This window comes from Ylistrum balloti, unplaced genomic scaffold (assembly GCF_031769215.1).
Source record: "Ylistrum balloti isolate Yb309-2 unplaced genomic scaffold, AGI_CSIRO_Ybal_v1 Utg370618, whole genome shotgun sequence".
NCBI classification, from domain to species: domain Eukaryota; kingdom Metazoa; phylum Mollusca; class Bivalvia; order Pectinida; family Pectinidae; genus Ylistrum; species Ylistrum balloti.
Window position 1 is genome coordinate 210,714 of NW_026782379.1, and position 23,851 is coordinate 234,564.

At 39.8% G+C, this 23,851-nt stretch overlaps 1 protein-coding gene across 1 annotated transcript in view; it reads left to right on the forward strand.

Moving 5' to 3' along the window:
• The window catches only part of LOC132557045 (uncharacterized), a 135,316-nt gene that overhangs the window by 62,605 nt on the left and 48,860 nt on the right, over window positions 1-23,851 (forward strand). Inside the window, exons 56-79 of the mRNA XM_060221509.1 lie at window positions 608-865; window positions 1,393-1,696; window positions 2,119-2,493; window positions 2,771-3,102; window positions 3,462-3,960; window positions 4,311-4,420; window positions 4,724-4,882; window positions 5,681-5,804; window positions 6,061-7,054; window positions 7,380-7,611; window positions 7,925-8,147; window positions 8,789-8,911; window positions 9,372-9,565; window positions 10,157-10,823; window positions 11,268-11,457; window positions 11,634-11,716; window positions 12,197-12,393; window positions 12,810-14,070; window positions 14,340-17,015; window positions 17,276-17,631; window positions 17,999-18,188; window positions 18,318-18,501; window positions 18,886-19,121; window positions 19,535-23,541. Coding sequence (XP_060077492.1) covers window positions 608-865; window positions 1,393-1,696; window positions 2,119-2,493; window positions 2,771-3,102; window positions 3,462-3,960; window positions 4,311-4,420; window positions 4,724-4,882; window positions 5,681-5,804; window positions 6,061-7,054; window positions 7,380-7,611; window positions 7,925-8,147; window positions 8,789-8,911; window positions 9,372-9,565; window positions 10,157-10,823; window positions 11,268-11,457; window positions 11,634-11,716; window positions 12,197-12,393; window positions 12,810-14,070; window positions 14,340-17,015; window positions 17,276-17,631; window positions 17,999-18,188; window positions 18,318-18,501; window positions 18,886-19,121; window positions 19,535-23,541 — 13,974 coding nt within the window. The remainder of the gene's footprint in view (window positions 1-607; window positions 866-1,392; window positions 1,697-2,118; window positions 2,494-2,770; window positions 3,103-3,461; window positions 3,961-4,310; window positions 4,421-4,723; window positions 4,883-5,680; window positions 5,805-6,060; window positions 7,055-7,379; window positions 7,612-7,924; window positions 8,148-8,788; window positions 8,912-9,371; window positions 9,566-10,156; window positions 10,824-11,267; window positions 11,458-11,633; window positions 11,717-12,196; window positions 12,394-12,809; window positions 14,071-14,339; window positions 17,016-17,275; window positions 17,632-17,998; window positions 18,189-18,317; window positions 18,502-18,885; window positions 19,122-19,534; window positions 23,542-23,851) is intronic.

Sequence of the window (23,851 nt, forward strand, 5' to 3'; positions counted from 1 at the left end):
CTGTTAAATAAATAGATAAATAGCAAGGCATAGGGATAGGTCTTAGATTGTTCAAGGTTTTTAACCCAGGTGTATTTGTATTAAAATATTAGGAACTTTCACACAGTATTACTTTTAGCTGAAAAATTTGTTTTCTCCTCAGCAATTGACTGTTGGTATGTACCATTAGCATATGTTGAATCTCACAGTCTTTATCATTGATTACATGTGTAAAGTAATAAAAACTGTTAGGCCATATTGTTTGTTCAGTACACACAGATTAAAGTAGCTCATCTGCAGTATAAAAAGCCACTTATAGAATCAGAATTAGAGGATGTGTTGACTGAACATCCATGATCTGATTTGAATATCATTCAGAGAACCTGGACAGATATTGTGATATTTTTATTTTCATGGAGTTAAATTTTAGTGTTTTTTCAAAAACATACTTTGTACTTTATTTTGTGGATACGTCTTGCTCACAAAATCCACTGGTACTATAATCCATACCTGTTGAATAGTGAGTGATGAACTAATGACACAAGAGACTCTGCTTGATATAAAAACCATACTGATTAAGCTGATGTGATATCTGGTTTAATCGTGACAATATTGGATTATTTGATAGGACTCCAAATCAAGAATCTCCATCTCCGAAGTCCAGACACCTGAACAAGAACTCGATTTGCTTGACCTCGGCCAGTATGCACAAGTTGGTTTCCTGGCCGTGGATTCCAGTGGAATGCCTGTTGTTGGGGAAAGGACACAGAATTTGACCCAAGTGGGCGGTGATCATACTGCTGTAGTCCACATCGAGCCAGGCTACAAACTGAATATTGTCTTCAATGATTCAGCCATTCTGTCATTTGATGTCCATTTGTATGAGGTAATCGTGTGATTTATTGTTCATTTATACCATATTAGTAGGGGCATGGGCTTCAGGAGTTATGGCCATATATTTAGGGGCATGGGCTTCAGGAAACTTGTCCATAACTTTAAAATTGTATACAGAGGAATGAAATAGTGGAACATTAATACTTTGTCAGTATGTTATTACAAGGGGCTGAGATAGATTAGTCATTTGAGCGTTGGCCTCAGCGACTTCATGTGAAGGTCCAAGGTGTTTGGGTTAATGCACCCAACTTGTGAGGTTTGTGTTTCTCAGGAAACTTTTCACTCGTTGCTCTGGATATCATTCAAGCTCTCTATGTTGTTCACTGAGGTAGCACCATCTACTACAAGGATAGTCTACCTCAATATGACTTTTGCTGTTAGAGCACATCTTTGCCATAGCTACTGAGCACACTGTACAGAATGTTGTGTTAAATTTTTCATTATTAAATGGTACGATTACCCAATGTAACTGGATACTACCCGCAGTACATATACACTCAATGATATACCATGTTACAGAATGCAACTGTGAACCTGCCCTACGAAACCTTCCTCCTTGACTGTCGAGTGATCCTGTTTGGTGGCATACTACAGGGCGTAGAGAAACTCAACATCTCCATGGACGGCTCATTCACAATTTACCCACCTGCTCAACTCGGATATTCCCAAAAAGTCGTTCTCAACAGCATCGACATCCAAGATGGTGGATTATTCAATTTCCAAGGCAATGCAGAAAATGATTCCTTGATAGAGATTATATTGGACGGAGGTTTTCATGTCCATGGAGGAGGTGAAATGCAGGCCAATAACCTTTATTTGGAAGGTAGCTAGTTTTTCTTACCATATTGCAACTGCTGTTTGTATGTATGGTTCATCTTGGTTATGTAGTTATATTGCAGGAATGTGCTATGTGTTACATCAAAATGAAAACGAAACTTGACCTGTAACAAAACATCAGTGACATCAACTGACACAAATATTTTACTACCCACATACTTATATGAGAAACATGGATTTGGCTGGAAATCTGACTCACTGGCATTATAGAATTGTTGACAAATTAATAAATATGAGCATCATTACATACAATCTGATTGCAAAGTGAACGGGAAACAATACCGCTGATGTTCACATACTAAAAGAAGATGATGTATTAACCTAGGGTCTTCACTAACATGTTTACATGTTGCAGTGAGAAATATTTTGGTTACGAAAGTTTACATACTGGTCTGTGTCTACTTGTAGCGGTAAATATCACCATAGATGCCGATGGTTTAGTCAACAGCAGCAGCAGAGGCTATGAAGCTGGTCAAGGCCCTGCTTCAGGTGTATACAGTCAGTCAGGAGGGTCCGGGGCCTCCCACGGGGGTCTTGGTGGTGTTGGTGCTGGGACCGCATATGCGAATTCTGCAATGGGAGACATGACTCGGCCTGTTAACTATGGCAGCGGTGGCACAGCTGCAAATGGTAGTGCTTCAGGTGGTGGCATCATCCACCTGAGGGCCGAACATCAAATGGAAGTTGATGGGTTTATCACTGCGAATGGCATGGATGCAGAGAGTGGAAGTCAGGGAGGCGGAGCTGGTGGCAGTATACTGCTGGAATCTCTCCACTTTCTGGGTAAGTAGCCTGAAGGAATAATTCTGTAGGGATAACAGTACTGCCTGTTAGTGACTGGGACGAAGTTGGAAAATCAGTTATAGTTATAATGAAAATGATGAATAATGCCTATTTAAGGCAAGTTAAAATAATACATACATATTACAAAAGGGTGGATTCTGCTTTTCTTTTCAAGCAGATTCCAGGCAGAGCCTTTCAAAGCAATTAAAATAGCCAAATTGCAAGCACTTGATAACTTATTGCAAATTAATTGAAAAATAATTTTGATTGTCAACAGGTACTGGGACCATTTCTGGAAATGGCGGTGGTGGTGGCCTTGTACCCAACTGTAACAGCCATGATAGTGAGAGACGATGTCTTCAGTGTAATTCTGGCTACTTCTGGGTCCAGTACAATTGTGTGTCAGATTGTCAGAATCAAAATAGTCGCTGCTGTGATGCATCTACATTTGTTACAAACTGTGTTGCTGGGGGCAACAGCCAATCTTCCTGTAGCTCTAGTGGCATGAATTGTCAGAGTGGATTCTCTCTCGGGAGCAGTACATTGTTCCTGACTTACTGTGGTGATATTGGCAGAACATGTGCTGGTGAAACCAATGTGCTACCCTTGGTACGCAACCTAATTCATCATTGAAACAGATAGTTAAATAGGTCAAGGAATTTATGTAAAAATTAGGAATCAAAAGTAAAATGTGTCATTACATACACTGTAATGTGATATATTGTTCCTTAATCATTACATGAGCACATGTTGAGAGTTGGTCTTGACATGAAGGTATTTAAATTGAGTTGTTGTCGGAGCAAATTCCTGTCAGATACCTGAATTATATAGATTCATGATTGATGAGACTTGATACTGTCCTTCAGTCTTGTGCATTTAACCCTGCTTCAATTAGGCATGTCCCTTCAAAGATTTGGTAACTTTAGTGACAAAAAAGTCAAATAAAAACATGTTTATTTCGTTTTTAGAAATATGGAGGTGGAGGTGGTGGTGGCCGAGTGGCTGTTCTGGCCAATGACAGCTATGCCTTCCGTGGCAATTACAAGACGTTTGGAGGAAAGAGTGGGAAAGAGAATGGTGGGTCAGGCACTGTTTACTTCAGAAAGCCAGACTCATCTGGTGGCTATGAGGACACACTCAGAATTGATAACGACGGGTCAAAGCCTCTCAATACTTTCATCACCAACCCAGATCAGGACAGTGGAAAGACCTATGCTACCATGGGAAGCACCACAAATTCAGAACTCTTCATTTATAATGTTTTGATTTACGGATCCGCTCATCTTGTGTTCAAGAATACCACACTAGATGGATCAATTCCTGTGCGAATTGGTAATCTCCAAGGTGACAAGACAGGCATGCTTCACAGCTTAGCAGACATACCTGAGATCAAAGTTAATGATAGTGACAGCCCATTTCCAGCATCCTTTGCCATTTACGAAAATGCTAACCTAGTGCTACCTGCAGGTAAAGCATTTCAAAGAGGTTTTAGTTTAGCTATACTTTATAAGTTGTTTGAAAATAGTATAACTTTCATATTTTTAACTTTTGATTAAGTATTATGTTTATTATCTATTTACATTTTTTTTATATAAAGATTTACTGTTTTAGAGTTTAATTCAATTTCTACACACATGAAATTTTATTAAATATTTTATGGTTATAAGATACACCTTTATTTCTCAGTGCCATCACTCATTACAATTTCTATTAATATTCTATAAAACCTGTATTTTACCTGTGCTATAGACAACCAATATCTAGATATTATATCAATGTATAGATGATCTTTATCTGTTTTTAACACAATGTTACAGAGGTACACCTCATCCGACTTGAATACACAACCATCAAGCTGGACGGTATAATCAGTGGTGCTGAAAATTTCCATATTGGGCAGGGAGTCAATGTCCTTGTCGGTGAACGTGTAAGTTTATTTTTTGTGTGTGATAATATTTTGGTGCCATGTTTTTTTTTTGTAAAAAATTCATATTGTATTCTGCACTTGTTATATCATTTCACATAAAAACATAATGTTATTTTATATCAATTCATGTTATATCTTGTCATTTATTATCATTTTCACTTAATCATTACATACAATTCCTATTAATATCATGTCATTTCATACCATTTCAATAAATATCATGTCATTTTACCATTTCATTTTTAATACAATATTCATTTATGTTTCTATCAATTTTCCATGAATCTCTTTTCCTCTTTACAGGGTAAGACAAGTGGAAGTGCAGACCGTGAGTTCCATTTTGATACATTGCAAGTGTATGCTGATGGTAAAATGTCATCTGACTTCATCAATGAGCATATTCCTTCCCTGGTTCTCAATTTGACTGGTCTTATACGACTTCATGCTGGTGGAAGGATTGAGGTAAATTTATATCCTGAACAGAATAACTTCTGAATCTTTGGTCAGGAAAAACATATCAAAATCCTGTTGGAGTATGAATCAGGATACAAAAAACTCTTCGGTAGTTAACTCTTAAGGTATATCAGTATGTTTTGTAAGACTTCTTTTGAAATTGAAGATGCAGATTAATGCCATAATAGAGGGTTGATTTTCAATTAAGGTATGCTAAAATTAATTCTCAGTTATTGGTATATTTAACAAAAGGTCATTTTACAAATTCTTAATTAGGTCTTGAGGAATTAGCATATATGATTTAATTCAGATGGACTCTAAGAGATGGTTTTGAAAAAATTGTTTTAGAAAATAGGCTTAATTTTTGTTATGCCCCCTGTTTCATGGTTGGGGGCATGTAGCGCTACCCTTGTCTGTCATTCTGTCATTTCATCATTCCCTCATAATTTTGGTCCCTCTGATTTGTCCTTTAACAGGTACAGATATAGAAATGAAATTTGATATGTAGTTTTGTAAAATGCTGACCGCATTCTGAATTGGTTATGGTCAGGTATTTTTTTCTATAGTTATGTCTATTTAAGTTAAAGAATTTTAATTAATATTTTTACAAAATAATAAAACCAATTTTTCAGAGCCTTGCCTAAGTAAAATGGGAACTAGAAAAAAGTCTGCTGACAGAACTTCAATGATTTTACCATAGATTCTGTAGACAAATTTATTTTAGAATCTTTACTATAGATTTTGTAGGCAGAACTTCAATTTTATTTCATGAGTCAAATATTATTAACAACCTTATTTGTGGTGCAGGCACCCTGGCTGGAAGTGACTGCAGATCAGGTACAACTTGACCCTGCTGGAGTCATTGACACTACATTACGAAATGTCAAAACTGCCATGGGCAGCCAAGATGGAATTAATGCTCCCACAGGTGGTAAGTAAAACTCATTATCTAAGTTATGGTTTTGATATCATAAAGTGTAAACAGTTGAAATTTAGAATACCATATTTCAACCATATTTTAAATAAGATATCAATATTTATGCTTTTTTTTCGTTTCAATGAATATCAATATTTTAATTAGTTTTCATATCTTTAAAAGATGTTTTTGTTTGTTAGCGGTACTGCTATGAGATATTATGAGTTTGTGTTTTCAAAGAAGATGATTTTAAGGATTTTTTAAATTTAAGGTGGATCTGGTGGTGGAGGTGGTGCTTCCGGTGGGCAAGGAACAAATCAGACTGTTGTAGGAACATCCCCATCCTATGGTGATATGTATTTCCCAAAAGAGTTTGGTGGCACTGGGGGAGATGGTGGTGGTTCTAGCCTCAATCTTGGCTGTACACCAAATGACGCCCACACCGGAGGCAACGGTGGTGGTATCGTCCAAATGACCATCACCAATGACTTGGTGTTGGACGGTGAGATCTTGTGTAAAGGGTCTTCTGGGTCTGGACCTAGAGGAGGTGGAGGAGGAGGTGGCAGTATCTTTATAAAGACTAGGCAGATGACTGGAACTGGACTTCTGAGTGTTGAGGGTGGCAGTGTGGCTAGTGGCACCAACACCTGTCATGGTGGTGGTGGAGGTGGAGGACGTATTGCCATTCACTATAATGGCACTTTTGATTTCAATGGGGAAACTCATTCCCACGGAGGAAGTGGTGGGTTGGAGTGTGGCGGTGCAGGCACTGTATTGCTAAGAGACACCTTCACAGAGTCTGACATCCTCAAGATTGACAACAAAGCAGTCTGCACACCGCTGGATGACTCGATTGACTTCAGCGTATTGTCCGATACAAGACGAGGGGAACACAGCTGTCAGACATGGTTATTTGACCCGACATCTCCTGTGTCTCACACACACAACTTTAGTGAGGTCTCTCTCAAGGGCGAGGCACAACTAGCAGTTTATCGACGGAATATTGATACCTTCAATCAGTATGTCACTATCAACAAAGGCACTGGTGACAAAACTGGCACATTCCATGTTGGAAATCTACAAGTCTTTTCAGCTACTCTGCATGTTGATAGTCCTGAATTGGATTTTGGTTTGAGAATTTATCAAGGTGGAACTATGAAGGCAGAAGAAGTGCTACTTGTACAGGGTATAACTATCGAATTCCAGGGGACGCTGGAAGGAGCTGAACACCTTGTCATTGGACCCAGTGGACGCATCATTCTTAAGTGAGTGTGCCAGTTACTGACGATATCTTCTACAATTGAATCCATCCTCATATCAAAACACAAGAAAATTGATGAAAACTGTTTATTCAGATTTTCCCCAAAATGTTAAAACATCAGTGAAGTGTAATATTGATTTAATTACTGAAAAATGAATCCAAAGAATTCAATCATTTTTTTCAGATAGAAATTCAAATATATAAGTCCTACAGAGCTAATATTCTAAGTCTATCCCTCGTATTTTGTGATTTTGAACACCAGACAAGTTTCTCAGAGGGTGGCATTGCTTTTACTGTGTATAATCTAACCATTTAATGTATAATTCTAGGCCATATACCAACACCAGTGTGTCCACAACAGTAACCAACGAGATCACATTCACTAGCATCACCATACAAGGAGGCGGAGTCCTGGAAATTAACAGCGATGCAAACGGCATGGTTCTCATTGGCAACACATTCCATGTCGAGAGTCGCGGAGTATTGGATGCTGATAAGATAGAAATCCGTGTTGCTAACCTTATTGTGGATGATGCTGGTGTCATTCGAACCGATAAGAAAGTGAGTGTTTTTGAGAAATAACACATATATGTCGTATTTCTGAAAGTGCACCTCAGACATTGTGATAATAACTCAGAATTCTACCTTTGATTTGATGAGTGTTGTGTTTATATAAACTGTATTTATCTGGCAAAAAGCCACAGGATGCCAAAACATTGCTTATAACTTATTATTGGAACAATGATTTATCTGTTATGGACGTATTGTGGGACAAATATGGTAATATTCACATGTATAAAGCATTCATTTGTTCAGTTAGAAAGCCCAATGACATTTTCTTTAACTTCATTCCAAGTACTTGTTGTGATTGCAGGCTCCTGTCGGGGTGGATGGTACTGGTGTAGGAAGAGATGGCAGCGGTGCAGGACATGGCGGTATGGGTGGAACTGGCACTATATCTAGTGCAGGTGGTTTGTTTTATGGAGCCTTAAAACTGCCGGAATCATTTGGTAGCAGTGGTGTGACTAATACAAGTCAGCAGACCTACGGAGGTGGTGTCATCAAAATTGAGGCTTCAAACTATACTACTGTTGATGGTAAGTCTAAGCTAGCTGCCCTTGGTGAACTTTAAGTCCCGAGGTTTGCTGTAACCTGCATGCCATATTTCAATTCAATCAAATAGTGCCATGATTCAGAATAAACTCATGTACTTGATGCACCTCCCTGTCTAGATTTTGATTTTTTCTTTCGATCATTTAGACCCTGAGCATCATTGATGAGTCCTAGAAGGACAAAACAACTGCATGATGCAGTTTAATTCTCTCTCTACTGTATCTAACTCTAATTTGTATTAATAGGTACTATTAGGTGTCTTTTGTACAATCCCAGAGGTGTAGGTTTTACTTTTATTGTTAGATCTTTGGTTAAAAAATGTTCAAAACACTTGCCCATCTTAAGCATGCCATTCAAATGTTTTGGGACTGTTTGTGTCATATGTTAGTGTTTCAGTACAAACCATATAAGCAATAGGTAAGCTTTGATGTTTTCCAACTGCTCCTGTGTAGATGAGCAATAAGTTGGTGATAGTTAGTATTCCAAAATCTTTGAAAAATTGTTTTTAGTCTGAATGTGTACCTATTACAATCTTTCATAGCTGTTACAATTTATCAATACAAACCTATTATATTGCATTAGATCTATTACAATGTATGTTAGTTGTTATGGTGGTTGGTTACAGGTACTATCAGTTGTGATGGCGAGGCTGGTGCTTCTGGTGCAGGAGGCGCCAGTGGAGGATCCCTGATATTGGTCACAAACTATCTCTCTGGTTCTGGCACCTTCCAGGCCAATGGTGGAGATGGTAAGTATAAATGTTTCAATGACTTCTCCTTGACAGGGTCAAGGTCACCATACAGATTGAAGACATAACCTCAACTGAGGCGCTAATTAACATCATTTGATGAAGCAGATCTATGTTTTAATGCTGATGTTAGCTGTGGTTTTATATACTCTATGTGATGGTAAAACATTGCCATAAAACATTGCCAAATGTAATACAACTATGGGATATTATATATCATGGTTATCAATCATATAATGCATGGTGAAATCTCATAGATCTTGGTGTATATGATCACAAGACAGAAGAGTTTCTTTGAAACCTGAAAGATTAGGGTACCTTAAATTTTGTTTGGTGCCTCAAACAGAACATTGTTTTTTTGGATATAAAAATATGATGTGACATCCCTAGCAATCAAGCGAAAAAAGTAGGTAAGAATGAGGTTGCATTCTTGTATTAATACATATTCTCAATTTACAAGGGGATGCTGTCAGTGGAGGAGGTGGTGGGGGGAGGCTCTCAATAACCTACACTACATCCGAGTTCACTGGGAAACACCTGGCTTACGGAGGCAGGGCAGCAAATGGCGATGGAGGAGCAGGAACTGTTTATGTAGAGGGCGCTGGCAAAAAGATGCTTTACATTGATAATAAGACACCCAGCTCCAACATTAAAGTAGGTAGTTCATACAAAATAATGTACATGATCGCTGTTGTGTATTATACAATTGTGCTATATCAGGATAATTTTGCACTGTGCAATTTTCGCAAAAATAACAAATGGACCTTTAAGAATATTTGCATATTCCATTTGTAGCGATTTTGTGGTCTTAGAAATTTAAAAAGCCTCTTTTGAAGACTTTCATAACTTCAGAATGGAGCTTACTTTTATATCAGTATAAATTCTAATATCAATCGGAGATCTAACTGACCAGTCATACTAGACACGAGATGCACCTACCCACTAGTATTTATTTATCATGGAAGTATTCAAGGCTAGAAAGTGTTCAGGTGCATGTCTACTCAATAAACATGTTAATGATGTGTTTACTGGTACTATAAAAAGAAATTTTGCAATTTTGAAAGAGATGTTAAATTCACAAAAATTAGATGCACACAAAAAAATTAAGATATATATGGTATCTAGTCAGTTCTTGCCCATTTTTTTGTTTTGAACAGCTCACATATTTTGTTTTGATTTTGTTTCTTGCAAAATGAAATAGGTTTATGATATGTTATATCATAATTTTCATGTTTATTCGCACAGCCTAAAATCTCCAGCATGGATATGACGTCCATTACTGCAGACGAGTCTAGCCGTACCTGGGTGCCATTTGATACAGCATCCATCACCCTAGATGAACTGCATATTTTGAATGGTGCCCACATGGCTCTGGAGCCCAGTGCAACTGTGACAACACATACCTTAACCATACAAAATGTCTATGGTGAAGACTTTATAAATAATCCGGAAAAGAAAGGAACAATCCATGTCGGCCATCACCAATCCGTGTCGATTAGTCAGTCTAATCTCTACCTTCCATTTGATGCCAATGTTTATACCGAAGGTGTTTTACAATTGCCCTCAGCTGTGAAGATGTATAAGGGTAGTTTTCTGTTTGAAGGCATACTGTCTGGAGTTTCTACCTGGGACATGATTAATACAAATGTAGAGCTAAAGGGCACCAGTAAGACACAGAACACTCTCACTCCTGCCTCCTTTACTATTACCACATTAAACATTCTGGCAGGCAGTACATTGACCATGAGGGACAACAACACTAACTACAAACTCGACCTCAACTCCCTCTTTATAGGAGCAACAGGAACCATCCTGGGAAGGAATCTGGAGATTGAGGCAACCACTAGTTTTGTTACAGAAGATGGAGCTAATATTGACCTTGATGGTCAAGGGTCCTCTACATCTGGTTCAGGTAAGTTTGAATTAGTGTGTAAAAATATTTATTTGATTGGTTTGGATAGTTTATTAAAATGTATTGTTCATTAATGTGATAATGTTTTGATTTACATTAAAATAATTTTGTATTCATAGTTGTGTAACTTTGATTTTATTTTTTGTTCCCTCAACAAGGAGAAGTGCATTACACCAGAACCATCACTTTTTTGCATGATTTAGGAGTTATCGTTATTTTTCATACTTAAATTTTGTCTGGAGCATTACACTAAAACAGTAAGAGTTTTCAGCATGAAACTTCATCAGTAGATAGATCTTAACTAGAAGAAGTGCAGTGCACAAGAACCATCACTTTTTTTGCATGATTTAGGAGTTGTTGCCCTTTGTTTTTTTTTTCATATTTAAATTTTGTTACATTTGGGGAGCATAACCTGTCTCTTACAGCCCTTGCTTTTTTTTGCAGTGTCTAACACATTAGGAACTAGTCATGGTGGCCAAGGAGGAAAAGGGACATCAGACACTATATATGACCCCACTAATGATGATATGCGGAGTCCCTCATTGCCTGGAGGTGGTAATGGTAGGGCTGCTGGTGGGGGAGTCCTCAAGATCACCACTGCAACCTTCACCCACAATGGTATCATTTCTGCTAAGTAAGTAATAAAAATACATGTATGTTTGTAATTGTTTTCTCTATTCTTTAATCTGCTATTCGTAATATCCAGGAAATTAGTGCTTTGATGGTTAGCTGCTGGTACTATGAAGGACAATTGAATGTCATGCAACTTTGATAAATGAGTTTAACTATATATGTTGTTTATTTGTACAGTGGACAAGACGCTAATACTACAGACTATGGTGGGGCAGCTGGTGGCAGTATCCAGATCAGTTGTACATCCATGCAGAATGGAGGTGGGTCTCTCTCAAACATATTAATCATAAGTGTGGCAAGCACATTATCTGGTTCAAGTTACAGATTTAGTAATTAAGCATACATGTCACAGATGTGACAATCAAATATACAGGTCACAAGTGTGACAAATATACAGGTCACAAGTGTGACAAATATACAGGTCACAGGTATGACAAGTAGATATACTGGTAACAGTGGTGACAAGCAGATAAATACATGTCACAGGATTTGCGACATCAATAGGTACAGATAAACATATTATAGGTACTTGTAGCAATAGAATATACAGGTATACATATTGCAGGTGTTTATGGGTCCCAGTTATTAGTTTAAAGAAAAGGTCTGGAAAAAAGCCTTTGATACAAGCTCTGTGTTATGTTATAAAAACTACATATAAGTTTGGTCCTAATTCTTATGGTCCTAAATCTCAAGTTGCACACTACATTTTATAATAATGAAAGGATCCCTTTATTTTTCAGGTATCATCCGAGCCGATGGCGGACAATCAGGAAGTTCTAATGCTGGTGGAGGAGGTGGTGGTCTCATAGCTATAACATACACTACCACTTTATACCTTGGAGACGGTGTCACAGTCTATGGTGGAGATGGAAACCAGCGAGGAGCTGCAGGAATCATATTCCTCTCATCAAACAATGCTATATCTCCAGCCACATCAGTAAGATCTTATATGGTCAAATGTACATGTAATTCTTTCTACTTATATCAAATTTTTCATTGTTACCTTTCTTCTCTGACATACATTGAAAATTTTCTTCATATGTTTACTGTACATATCTTTCTTACACAAAATTAAAATTATGTGTAAATCTGTTAAATTTTATGTAAAATGTGTGTTTTTTGTGTTCAATACACTCTGGTGATTTTGTTTTCCTTTATCAAATCTGCATTGTATATGTTTATCCTTGTGTAGAACATGCACATTTCTTTGAAATTTGTTTTCTAAGTTTTGCTTACATGCCGAGGTATTATTTCTCCATCTTGTTTCAACTGAATTTCAATGTTGACATTACTCTATTTAATTGCATTTGTATGTGTTCACTCAATAATGTTGATGTTGTTTTGTTTCTGTAGGCTGTCATCAAGAACAGTGGTGAGACAGAGGCAGTGTCACAACTTGTCGTGCCAGATAATGTTCTTGTTTTGGAGGTGGATACAATCGAGGTCCAATCAAAATGCGTCTTTGGTCTACAGGCCAGGGCTTCTGCGTCTGATGCTGTACAGGCTAGAATTGGTAACATCATCAGTGTGACCGGCTCCACTTTTGTCGTTGAGGAATACACAGAATTTTATTATGCTACAAAATCTTCTGTTAATAGAAACAATGTTGTTCTGCCAAATGACATCTATGTGAAAGAGAGAGCAAAGATAGAACTTCCAGAGACCACGGTATTGGAGAGAGATGTCACTCTAGAATTATGTGGAGCCTTGCTTCTTAATACTAAACACCTTACTATTAGAGACGGTGGTTTACTAAAGATGGCATTCCCGGGTACTTCTGGAACGAATCTATCCCCGTCACAGAGTGTGCTGTTGTTAGATACACTGGCTGTGGACTATGGAGGAGACATACAACGGTCCAGCAAATGTGAGGGATCCACAGGAAGCAAGAAAACAACAGTACAAATTACTGACTATCAGGTTGTCTCCACCTTTAATATCCCTACATCCTCGTACACTCTTCAGACAGGATATACAACCTCATACCTGAGTCAAACAACCAATCTCACCTGCACTGGTGATGTGTACATTCCACGGACCCAGGAATGTAATCTGGCTGCTGTATCTCACACATTCACATCCATTGTGATTGAGGCAGGAGGGAAGTTGAATATTCTTGGTGATCCTGATGGAGTTAACATGACTACCATCAACACTGATTCTTTGGAAATAAAATTTGGAGGAGAGATCAATGGTGTTGGAGCAGGGTACCAGACATCTGGTCCTGGAGCAGCAACATCCTCTTCAAATGGTGCGACCCATGGCGGTACAGGAAAGGACAGCACAGCAGACCCTTATGGAAGTGTTACTGCACCCAGGACACATGGAAGTAATGGAAACAGTGCCACAGCTACAACAAAGCGTGGTGGTGGACAGGTGGAGATAATTGTGACTGGGTCCATGGTCGTGAATGGTGATATAAAGATGGATGGTCAGGACGGTGCCAGTGGAGGAAGTATCATCCTTAATGGACAGTCACTGTCTGGGAATGGTGTCATCCAGGCCAATGGAGGAGCTCGAGGTGGTGGAGGACGTGTGGCAGTGATCACCTCTAATACCTACACTTTTGATGGGACAATCACAGCTTCTGGAGGAGACACAGACTCAAGTCCAGGTATTTTGTAATTTCAAGTCCATATATAGGGGTCCTCATTGTAGGTTAATTCTTTATCACTTTGTCCATCCATTTACAGGGAACACTATAGCAGACAATTTTGACATTTTTTGTGTTCACCTCTTCAAACTCTTATTGGTTTATATCATTTGGTTGTGTGCAGAAGCTATGTTATAGATCAAGACCATCTATTATGCTGAATTAGATACTGAACTTGCTAATTCTGTTAAATTGAAATTGTCTTCATTGTTAAATGATTTTTGTTATAGGCACAGTGTATTTACAGAAACCTCTGGCTGGGGGCCAGACAGGAAAGGAATTGATAATTAGTGGTACAGGAACCACAAGATTGTTGAATGCACAAAATATAGCCAGTACTACATTTACCAAGCTGAGTCTGGACAACAGTAACACCATGAAAGTGGAGACAACTGTGACAGTCACAGAACTGCTCGGAGATGGGTCAGCAACAATACACATTACTGGCGGGAAAACTTTCAGTGTCTCTCAGTTCCTGGATGACCATACAGGGAGTCAGTGTAGCTTTATTGTTGATGCATCAGGTACACTCAGTGCGACAGCTGACTTGTTTGTAACTGGAGCCAGTCCAGAATTGGTGGTGAGAGGATCAGTCACATCTTCTACATTAACCATTGGGAAAAGTGGAGCCTTTACTTTGTATGACACTGGTGCAATGGAGTTAACCTCTCTTGTTCTTAAGGAGTATGCCACAGGTGAGATTAAAACGGGCGGAAGCCTCAATCCAAGTGGAAGCTCTCTGACTCTGCTGAGATTCGGCTACAACTCCTCCATGACGTACAACGAAAATTCCATAACCATTAAGGCAACTGACTTAGAAATGTATCCAGAATCAAGACTCTACCTCGCAAAGGACACCAAAGAGTTCATTTTTCAGGGTGATAACTTAAAAATAGAGGATGGAGCTAGTATATCTGTTTCAGGAGGTGGATCAACTGCTGGCCAGGGTGCAGGTAGTACTACCAAAGGTGCTAGTCATGGTGGTGAAGGAGGTAACAACCCGAATGTCCAGTATGGGAGCTCCATATTACCAGCAGCTGCAGGAAGTGGCTGTTCTAGTAACAGAGGTGGTGGCATCATTAAAATAGAGGCTTCGTCTGGTACAGTAACGATAGATGGAACATTGGAAGCAGATGGTGATGTGGGTACAACTGAAGGTGGTGCCAGTGGTGGCAGTATATACATCAACGCCAATTCACTTGAAGGTCATGGAGTCATCAGTGCCAATGGTGGCAACAGTGACACACAGGGCGGTGGTGGTGGAGGCAGGATAGCCATCATTGCAAATTCCATTACAAACTTCCACGGGAAAGCTCAGAGTTTTGGTGGCGAAGGTGGTACTGAGCACGGTGCAAGTGGAACTGTCTACAAACAGTACACCAAATCTGGTAGTGCCCTGAAGAAATCCATCAGTATTGACAATAATGGCCTAGAGACACCCAGACAGACGTGGATTAGCAGCATCACTTCAACACTTTCAGAGCTGATCCTCAATGGAAAGGCTAAGGCTTCTTTTGTTACCACAATCACAACGGCCACTATTGAGATTGTTATCGGTGACTACACAGGCACCTTGTTTATTGATTCCAGTCAGGACTTTGACATTGCCACATCCTATGGTACACAGTATCCATTTGCTCTCGAGTGTAGACTTATTATTGAAGGAATTGCCAAACTGCCTGCTAAGCTGTTAATAAAAGATGATGACACAGCAGATGATACTGTCAATTTCCAAGTTCAAGGAACAATCATTAATATGCGTAACTTCATTGTGGCAACAGGAGGCAAGGCAAGCTTTTCTTCCACAAGTCGTAGTGGGTTGTCGTCAGCAAATGTTGGCGTGGCCTCAAAATTATCCTTGACAACACTGGATGTAACTACCGATGGTGTGCTAACTCTCGGTACTGACTCTGCAACTGTTTTCACACTATCAGTGCTCAATGACCTTAACATCAAATTTGGCGGCACACTGGAAGGAAAGTACCTTACTGTCGAAGCTCGTAACCTGCAAGTGGCATATGAAGGAGAGATCAGCACAAATGGACAAGGCTCATCGGCAGGAACAGGGACTGGAGCTGGATCTGATGGTTCAGGGGCCTCTTATGGAGGTACAGGGGGAAATTCAAGCTCAGTTTCTACACCTGCTGTAGAATACTATGGGAATGTGTTTGCTGCTGGAGATATAGGCTCCGGTGGTGGTGACACTAATACAGGAGGAACAGGTGGAGTAGGAGGTGGTAAGATTTCTATTGCTGTCACAGATAAGTTCACTCTAAATGGAAATATTTCAGCTAATGGCATGGAAGGTGCAGATGGTGGAGGAGGTGGCAGTGGAGGCTCCATTGTTGTAACATCCACTGATCTGATTGGAGGTGGTGTTTTGTCTGTACAAGGTGGGGGATCCAATTCTTCTGGTGGTGGTGGAGGTGGAGGAGGCCGAGTCTTCCTCGACATCTCTGGAGACTACAACTTTACTGGAGATTATAAGCTTCAGGGAGGCAATGCCTCATCAGGAGGTCATGGAGGAGGTGCTGGAACAGCCTACATCAAAGCTATAAAGAGTAGTCTCCTCTTTACACATTTAATGGCTGACAACTCATTTGTGACAGGAGACGAATTGTCTGGAACTGTCATCGATATCTCTGGAAGTTCAGAGGTTAGAGTTGACCAGCTCACTGTAGGAGATGATGTGCTTCTACATGTGACTACTTCAAACCTTCATTTCAAAGCAAAGGAACTTGATTGTGGAACAAGAAGTACACTAAAGATTGATGATGATGTTATATTCACAGCTGATGAGGACAAGACCTACACCCAGCTGAAATGCAGCCTTGTACTGACAGAGAGAGGAGAGGCTAGGTTACCCTCTACAACAGAATTTAATGGAGCAGGAAATATATTTGATGGTAGGTATTTGTTGATATTTTTCTGTTTGCATTAAGAACAATTACATCTTTTAAATGATGCCTAGCTTAAATGGAACATCCATTTTCGATAGTCTTAGATTTGGGTCTGCAAAAGGCTTTTGTACATAATGATACAGAAATTGAGCTCTTGCCATCTAAATACTGCCAAGTCATTATCATTCAATGTTATCTTATCTGAAAGTATAAAAAACTATTAATAAACATATTATTAATACATTTAAATACTTCATTTTTTCCAGGTACACTAACTAACATCAACAATATGATCATTGCTTCCCGTCAAACTGCAAGTTTCTCAGCGAAGACAAGGACAGCCAGTTATTCCAGTGGAGCCCACGTGTATATCACTGATGCTGGGGCCTACAGGTTTAGCTCGCTGGTCATCAAGAGTTATGGTACAGGGATCCTGCCTAAGACAGGAAAGAAACTGTTAATTAGCACCCTGGAGATACACTATGCAGGTGTACTTTATGCTGAAACCCTTGATATGGAGAGTAACAACATCAACCTTAATCCAGGGTCTGCTATTGATTTAAGTGGCGGAGGCCCAGGAGCTGGTCAAGGCACAGGAGCTGGATCAGATGTAAGTTATGTAGTCGTGTGTGTAGGTGTGGTACCTTCTGTACCAAACAATAAACCCTGGGATGGTTATAAGCCTTTCCACCTGTATTACATTTGTAGTAGAAATTCCATTAGGTTCTGTATCATTGTTCTGCTTGGAATCTTTATTATATGTTTGCCTCCTGTACTTATTTCAGGGTAAATACATTGCAGGATATATTTAAAGACACCTTAGTGTGTAAGTGTTCTATAGGATCAAGTAAAGGTTTTAGACTTTAAATGTGATGTAGGAGCATGTGTAAGGCATTTCAGGCTGAAGATGTGTTATAGGATCAGGTGAAGATGTGGTTAGGAAACATTTAATGCTGTTGTATGATCTGTTCATGTGAATTCACCAACAGGGTACTGGTGGAGGTCATGGTGCTGAAGGAGGATCAGCTTCCTCTGGTGTCCCAGGAGGTGCTGCTTACGGTTTAGTACGATCTACCAATGAAACAGGCAGTGGAGGAGGCAGCAACACATTAGGTGGAATAGGAGGGAATGGTGGGGGTCTTCTTACTCTCCTTGTACAGGATACACTGAATAATGAAGGTAAGTGTGTCACAGGCAGTCTAGGAATCTGACACCAACTGAAGACTATTTTCTCATCATATTGAAGATTGAATAATACACATTGTTGTGATATAGAATTTATCTAAGAATCGTAACCATCACTTTCAGGATCAATAAAGGCTGATGGTAATCCAGGAAATGGTACAGACGCTGGTGGTGGCAGCGGTGGGACATTGTATGTACAGTCAAAATACTTTACAGGACACGGCACCATGAGTGCCAATGGAGGAGCTGGTTCTGGACAAGGAGGAGGGGGTGCTGGGGGCAGGATTGTCATCACCCTCACAGAAGAGTAAGAAACATCAAGGAGAGAAAATATGCTTCAGCCATAGAAATAAATATTCTATTATCATATCAAATAAATATCAAATGTTTATATTTAGCTGTTAAAAATTGGCAGGTTTGATAAAAAGTATATAAAAATGAAATTTTATGTCAAGGAGGAAGACAAGTCTAACCCACCACAAGGAAGTGTTGATGTAAAAAGAAAAAGTTTGGGAACTCGATTGGGGATTTTTTTTTATTTCCGTATTGGTAATTTGTTTTTGCAGTGTTAGTTAAATCTTCACTGTCAGTTATTCTGATGTAGGAATAAAAACCTCTCTGTGTATGTGTTTGAAGTACTTTATTTAGTAAATCATCAAGGATGACAAGTGTTTTATAATGAACATTTCAGGTATACATTTGAAGGCACTTTGACGGCTTATGGTGCCGGAAATGATGATGATTTTAACACTGTGAAGGCTGGCCCCGGTACTGTTTTCATCTATGATGGAACAACCACACTGTCAAGTCCTAATCGTCGTTTGTTGGTGAAGGGAGATACAACAGACCCACTCCAATCACAGACAAGGACAAAGATTCAAGGCACTTCATCTGACCATTATATCTTTGATGAAATGACTCTCAATGGTATGTTCAAATTTAGGGCATTTTATTTCAAGACTTCAAATCATGAATTAAAGGAGAGGTATGCATGATTAAAAACTATTGAAAGTGGAATTATGATGTCTACAAATTTAAAAAGGGTTTCAATTTGGCATAATGAACAGCTATAAACTGAACAATAAGGTACTTCTTATGTGGTTGGTAATAAGAAAGTTTTCCAACAATCCTGTCAACTTTGAGATGATGAGGTTCGACTTGACATTATTTACCAAGTAAAACCTGGTAGGTTCCTAGATAGGTGTTCAGATAATGTATGTTTGATTTTTAAGACAAAAATCTTCTATTATATTTGAATTAGGACCAGGGTTTTGTCTTGTGGCTTACAATTTTACTTGAAAAATTAATATGCTTATGGTTTTAACCGATTCTATTTTCAGGCTATGCCAACTCCGAATTTGGAACCACAGATACTGTCCTGAGTGTGAAGAAGTTTTATGGTGATAAGACAAGCTGGTTGTTTGTTGAAGATGAACAGATACTGAAGGCAGAATATGTGGAGGGTGTTGAAAGCAGTCTGGTATTGGTTGTTAACATGGACATAGGGGAAAATGCAACACTTCATGCACCAGTTAACATGACTGTTGCTGGTGTTACTGCAGTATTGAGAGGCCAAGTAACCTGTAAAAATATGATTGTGGAAGAGAATGGCAAAATTTACCTACACAACACATCCTACACTGCCAACTTTGAACAAGGTGTATACAAGGCAACAAGTACTGCAGGCAGTTACAATCTTGCTCTGCTCATTCTGAAGAAAAACTCCTACTTCATACCTGTAGTCAGACTTGACCTTACCGTAGCTACCTTCGATATGAAACGGTTTGTAAAGCTGTATGCCAACTCAATAAAATTAACAGTGGGTTCTTTGACCATTGAAAGGGAAGCAGAACTCAACGTGGACGGAAAAGGTTTAGTGGCAGATGCTCCAGCATCGGCACAAGGCAAAAATAAATCTGGAGGAGCCTATGCTAGTTCTGGTGGAGTAGGTGCGTCCTTTACAACCAGCGATACACCAGAGGCTTTTGGTACCATTTATCAACCTCTTACTGTGGGTACACGAGGAGGAGATGGAGGCTACGGTGGAAGTGTTATACAAATTACAGCAGTGACATTCTCTCTTAATGGTTTACTGTCTGCCAAGGGTGAGGGTTCTACCACAGGAGGTGGAGGCAGTGGCGGCAGTATATATGTGATTTGTCTTGAAAGTATTACTGGTTTTGGTACAATGTCTGTCAATGGAGGGGATGCCACAGGATCGGATAGCGGGGGTGGAAGTGCTGGTCGTATCGCTGTCGAATCTCTTTCAGAAACATTCTCTCAGACAGGGACATATAGTGCTCAGGGAGGGAACTCTCCAGCTGCAAATGGAAAAGGAGGACCTGGTTCTATATATCAGAAAATTGGAAGTACAACTGCCAACACAATTGTTGAGACCTTGACCATTGACAACAGTAATGGGCAGCAGGACTACTATATGACTTTAGCTGAAAGTGACTTAGACCTTGAATTTGACAGGGTCAATATGTATAATTATGCAAAGCTTCAAATTGCTGTTGACACATCTGTTAATAAAACCATTAACATTCTCAAGGTTAATAGTGATGGAACTGGAATACTGCGTCTCCGTTCTAATCAGAAAGGCACACTGGAGAGAACTGTTACATCAACTGTGTCAAAGCTGGAGATCAACCTTGAGCTGCATGATGGAGGAGAATTTGTGTTGTCAGAAACTTCAACAATTCTTGGAAAAGCATCAACGGCCCTGGATTTGGATGGTCTATTAAGAGGTGTAGTAAATTTGATCCTTGGACCAGGACGACACATGAGAATGGGTGAAAATGCCATGATTGTGCCATTCCAAGCCACAGCTCTCTCCTCCCAAGCCAGAGTGACCTTTGGAACATTTCAGATGGACCCAGCCAGTGCTTTGGATTATGATAAAAACACTGGAGCTGACATGTTAGTAAGCATCCTTGATATCAAGTATCAGGCATGCCTGAGAGCAGATTACTTCAACATCTCCTCATCCTATATCCTTATAGAACAAGAAGCTTGTCTGTCTGCTGCCAGCTATGATAGAACACTGTCAACAACCATTGACACAGACTCCGGAAATGCCACAGAGGCAAATGGCAAGAAGGGTGGAGCTGGTCATGCTGGCAATGGTGGAGGTCCAATGGCTATTGCTGGAGGCTACTATGGCTCCTTGTACAATCCCATTGAATCGGGCAGTAGGGCTAGACCAGCAGGCGGTAAGGGAGGTGGAAAGGTTTACCTGAAAGCTGGTAGTCAGATATACAATGATGGAGAAGTGACTGTGAGTGGTAGTGGCAGTGTAGAAGGAGGTGGCAGTGCAGGTAGTATCTGGATAGACACAGTTGATATTGATGGTTATGGCACATTCTCTGCTGTAGGAGGAAATGGACTTGCCCAGAACGTAGGTGGTGGCTCAGCAGGCCGAATAGCAATCAATTGCACAAAAGAAATTGCATTTGAAGGTGAATATTTGGCAAATGGTGGCTCAGGATTTACAGATGAGGATGCTGGAGGTGCTGGAACAGTGTACCTTGAGGACATACGAAACTTCAAACCATACAGACGTCTTCTAATTGATAACAAGAAGCGACCAATTGACAAATATGCCACTATAAAAGAATCCAATATGAACGACTTTTTCTTTGATGAACTCCACCTTATGAATAATGCTGCACTGCAGATTATTGGTAATGGAGTGACAGTAAATCTTGATGTTAGGCAGATGGTTGGCGATCGAAGTGGCCTCCTACATGTTCATGGGGACCAGAAATTTGTTCTGGAGTTTGAGGAAGCCAAGAGAAAGGCATTCACATCAGGTGTTAACTTCATTATTGATGAAAATGGAGAATTACATTTGCCAGGCATCGTTTACATATATGGTTCAGGTATCAACATGTTGGGAGCTTATCCAGAGGATAGGTCTATTCAGGTGTTTGGAACACTAACAGGAGTCCTAGATCTGGTTCTTGGATTTGAAACTTTAATGTACCTTGGCCTGAATGCTAACACAGCTATGCTTGCAAATGGTGCCTATTTATATAAAGACACCAGCGGCAATGCTCGTTTTGGAACTGTTGATCTGCGTGCTTTGTCCACTCTGAAATATGCTCCAAATGTTCCCATGAATGCCACCTTTGGCCAGTTGGATTCGAGATACAAGTCTACCGTCTCTGCAGAGAGTGTCTTTTTGATAGTCTCAGTGCTAAATATTGAAGCTGGGGCCAAAATGACTTCTTCATCTACCGACAGACCTCTCGACACACAAGATGAAATGTTGGGAACTGGAAGCTCGTATGGCAGTTATGGCACAGGCGGCGGTCATGCTAGTCTTGGTGGTGGAATATATGACCAATCCACCAAACTGCCTCTCAGGGAGGGTGGGGCATACTATGATAGTCTTTACACTCCAAACAGACGAGGAAGTGCTGGTGGCAGTATCAGCAATAGTTCACCTGGCATGGGTGGTGGCATCATCAACCTCCATGTCGCTAGAAGTCTCTTGGTTGATGGATCGGTCTCCTCAGATGGCAGTGACGGCGATTCTTCTGATGCTGGTGGTGGCAGTGGTGGGACAGTTTATATAGCCTCACCCAACCTTGAAGGCCATGGGTTATTTTCCACTAGAGGAGGAGCAGGTTATACAGGAGGCGCTGGTGGCAGAATGGCATTTTATCTTGACTCGGAAATCTACTTCTTTGGCAAATTCAACAGCACTGGAGGTTCTGGGCAAGGAGCACATATGGATGAAGGTGGTCCTGGAACAACATTCATACAAGACACACGCTTCAAACGACCTTACAAACAACTGTTTTTGGACAATCATGAGAGACATTGGGACCATTATGTAGAAATGGATGAAGAAAATGTTACTTTATATGAATTCAATGATGTTCATATGTATGGTAATGTCTCCTTATCAATGAAAGAGGACACAAATGTAACAAAAACGCTCAGAATTGACAAATTTTATGGTGACAAAACAGCAAGACTTCACATGAAAGCAAACCAGACCGGTTACCTTGAGGAAAGCCAGTCACTAACCAAGACACCTATCAACCTTTGGGTAGACAGTGGTGCCAAGGTATTCCTGTCACAGCTTGTTTACATGCTAGGAAAGGGTGAGATAGCCTTCAAGTGGAACGGTGAGATCATCGGTGTCCAGCACATGAGAATAGTTCCTGGTAGAATCATCAACATTGGTCCCGGGGCTCAAACAAGCTCTTACAACAGTGGAGTGTACACAGCCGGTGTGCCAGGCTGGTTCTTGTTTGGCAGTTTGGAGCAGGGCTCAGGATCCATAATGGAACTGCCCCCTCCTATGGGACTTAAACTGACAGTGGGCTACTTGGTAAGTTGTATGGATATTTTGGTAATCATGTTCTCGCAATAATTCATAAGAGACATATTAAAACTCTGAAGAGCTTTTTAAATGACCATGAGATCCAGAGTCATGATGTTTTAACTTCACAATGTACAAGTGTAGAGCTGTCAATATTCAGATGAATGATAGGTATGAAACATATGCTTTGATGTTATGTTGATCAATTGATTAAAGTATCTTAATATGTACTACCAGTAGGCTTGTCTCATGTAGATGTGTTACAACTTCTGGCGCTAAGCACAATACATTTTTTAGATTATTGTTTTTAAAGGGTGAA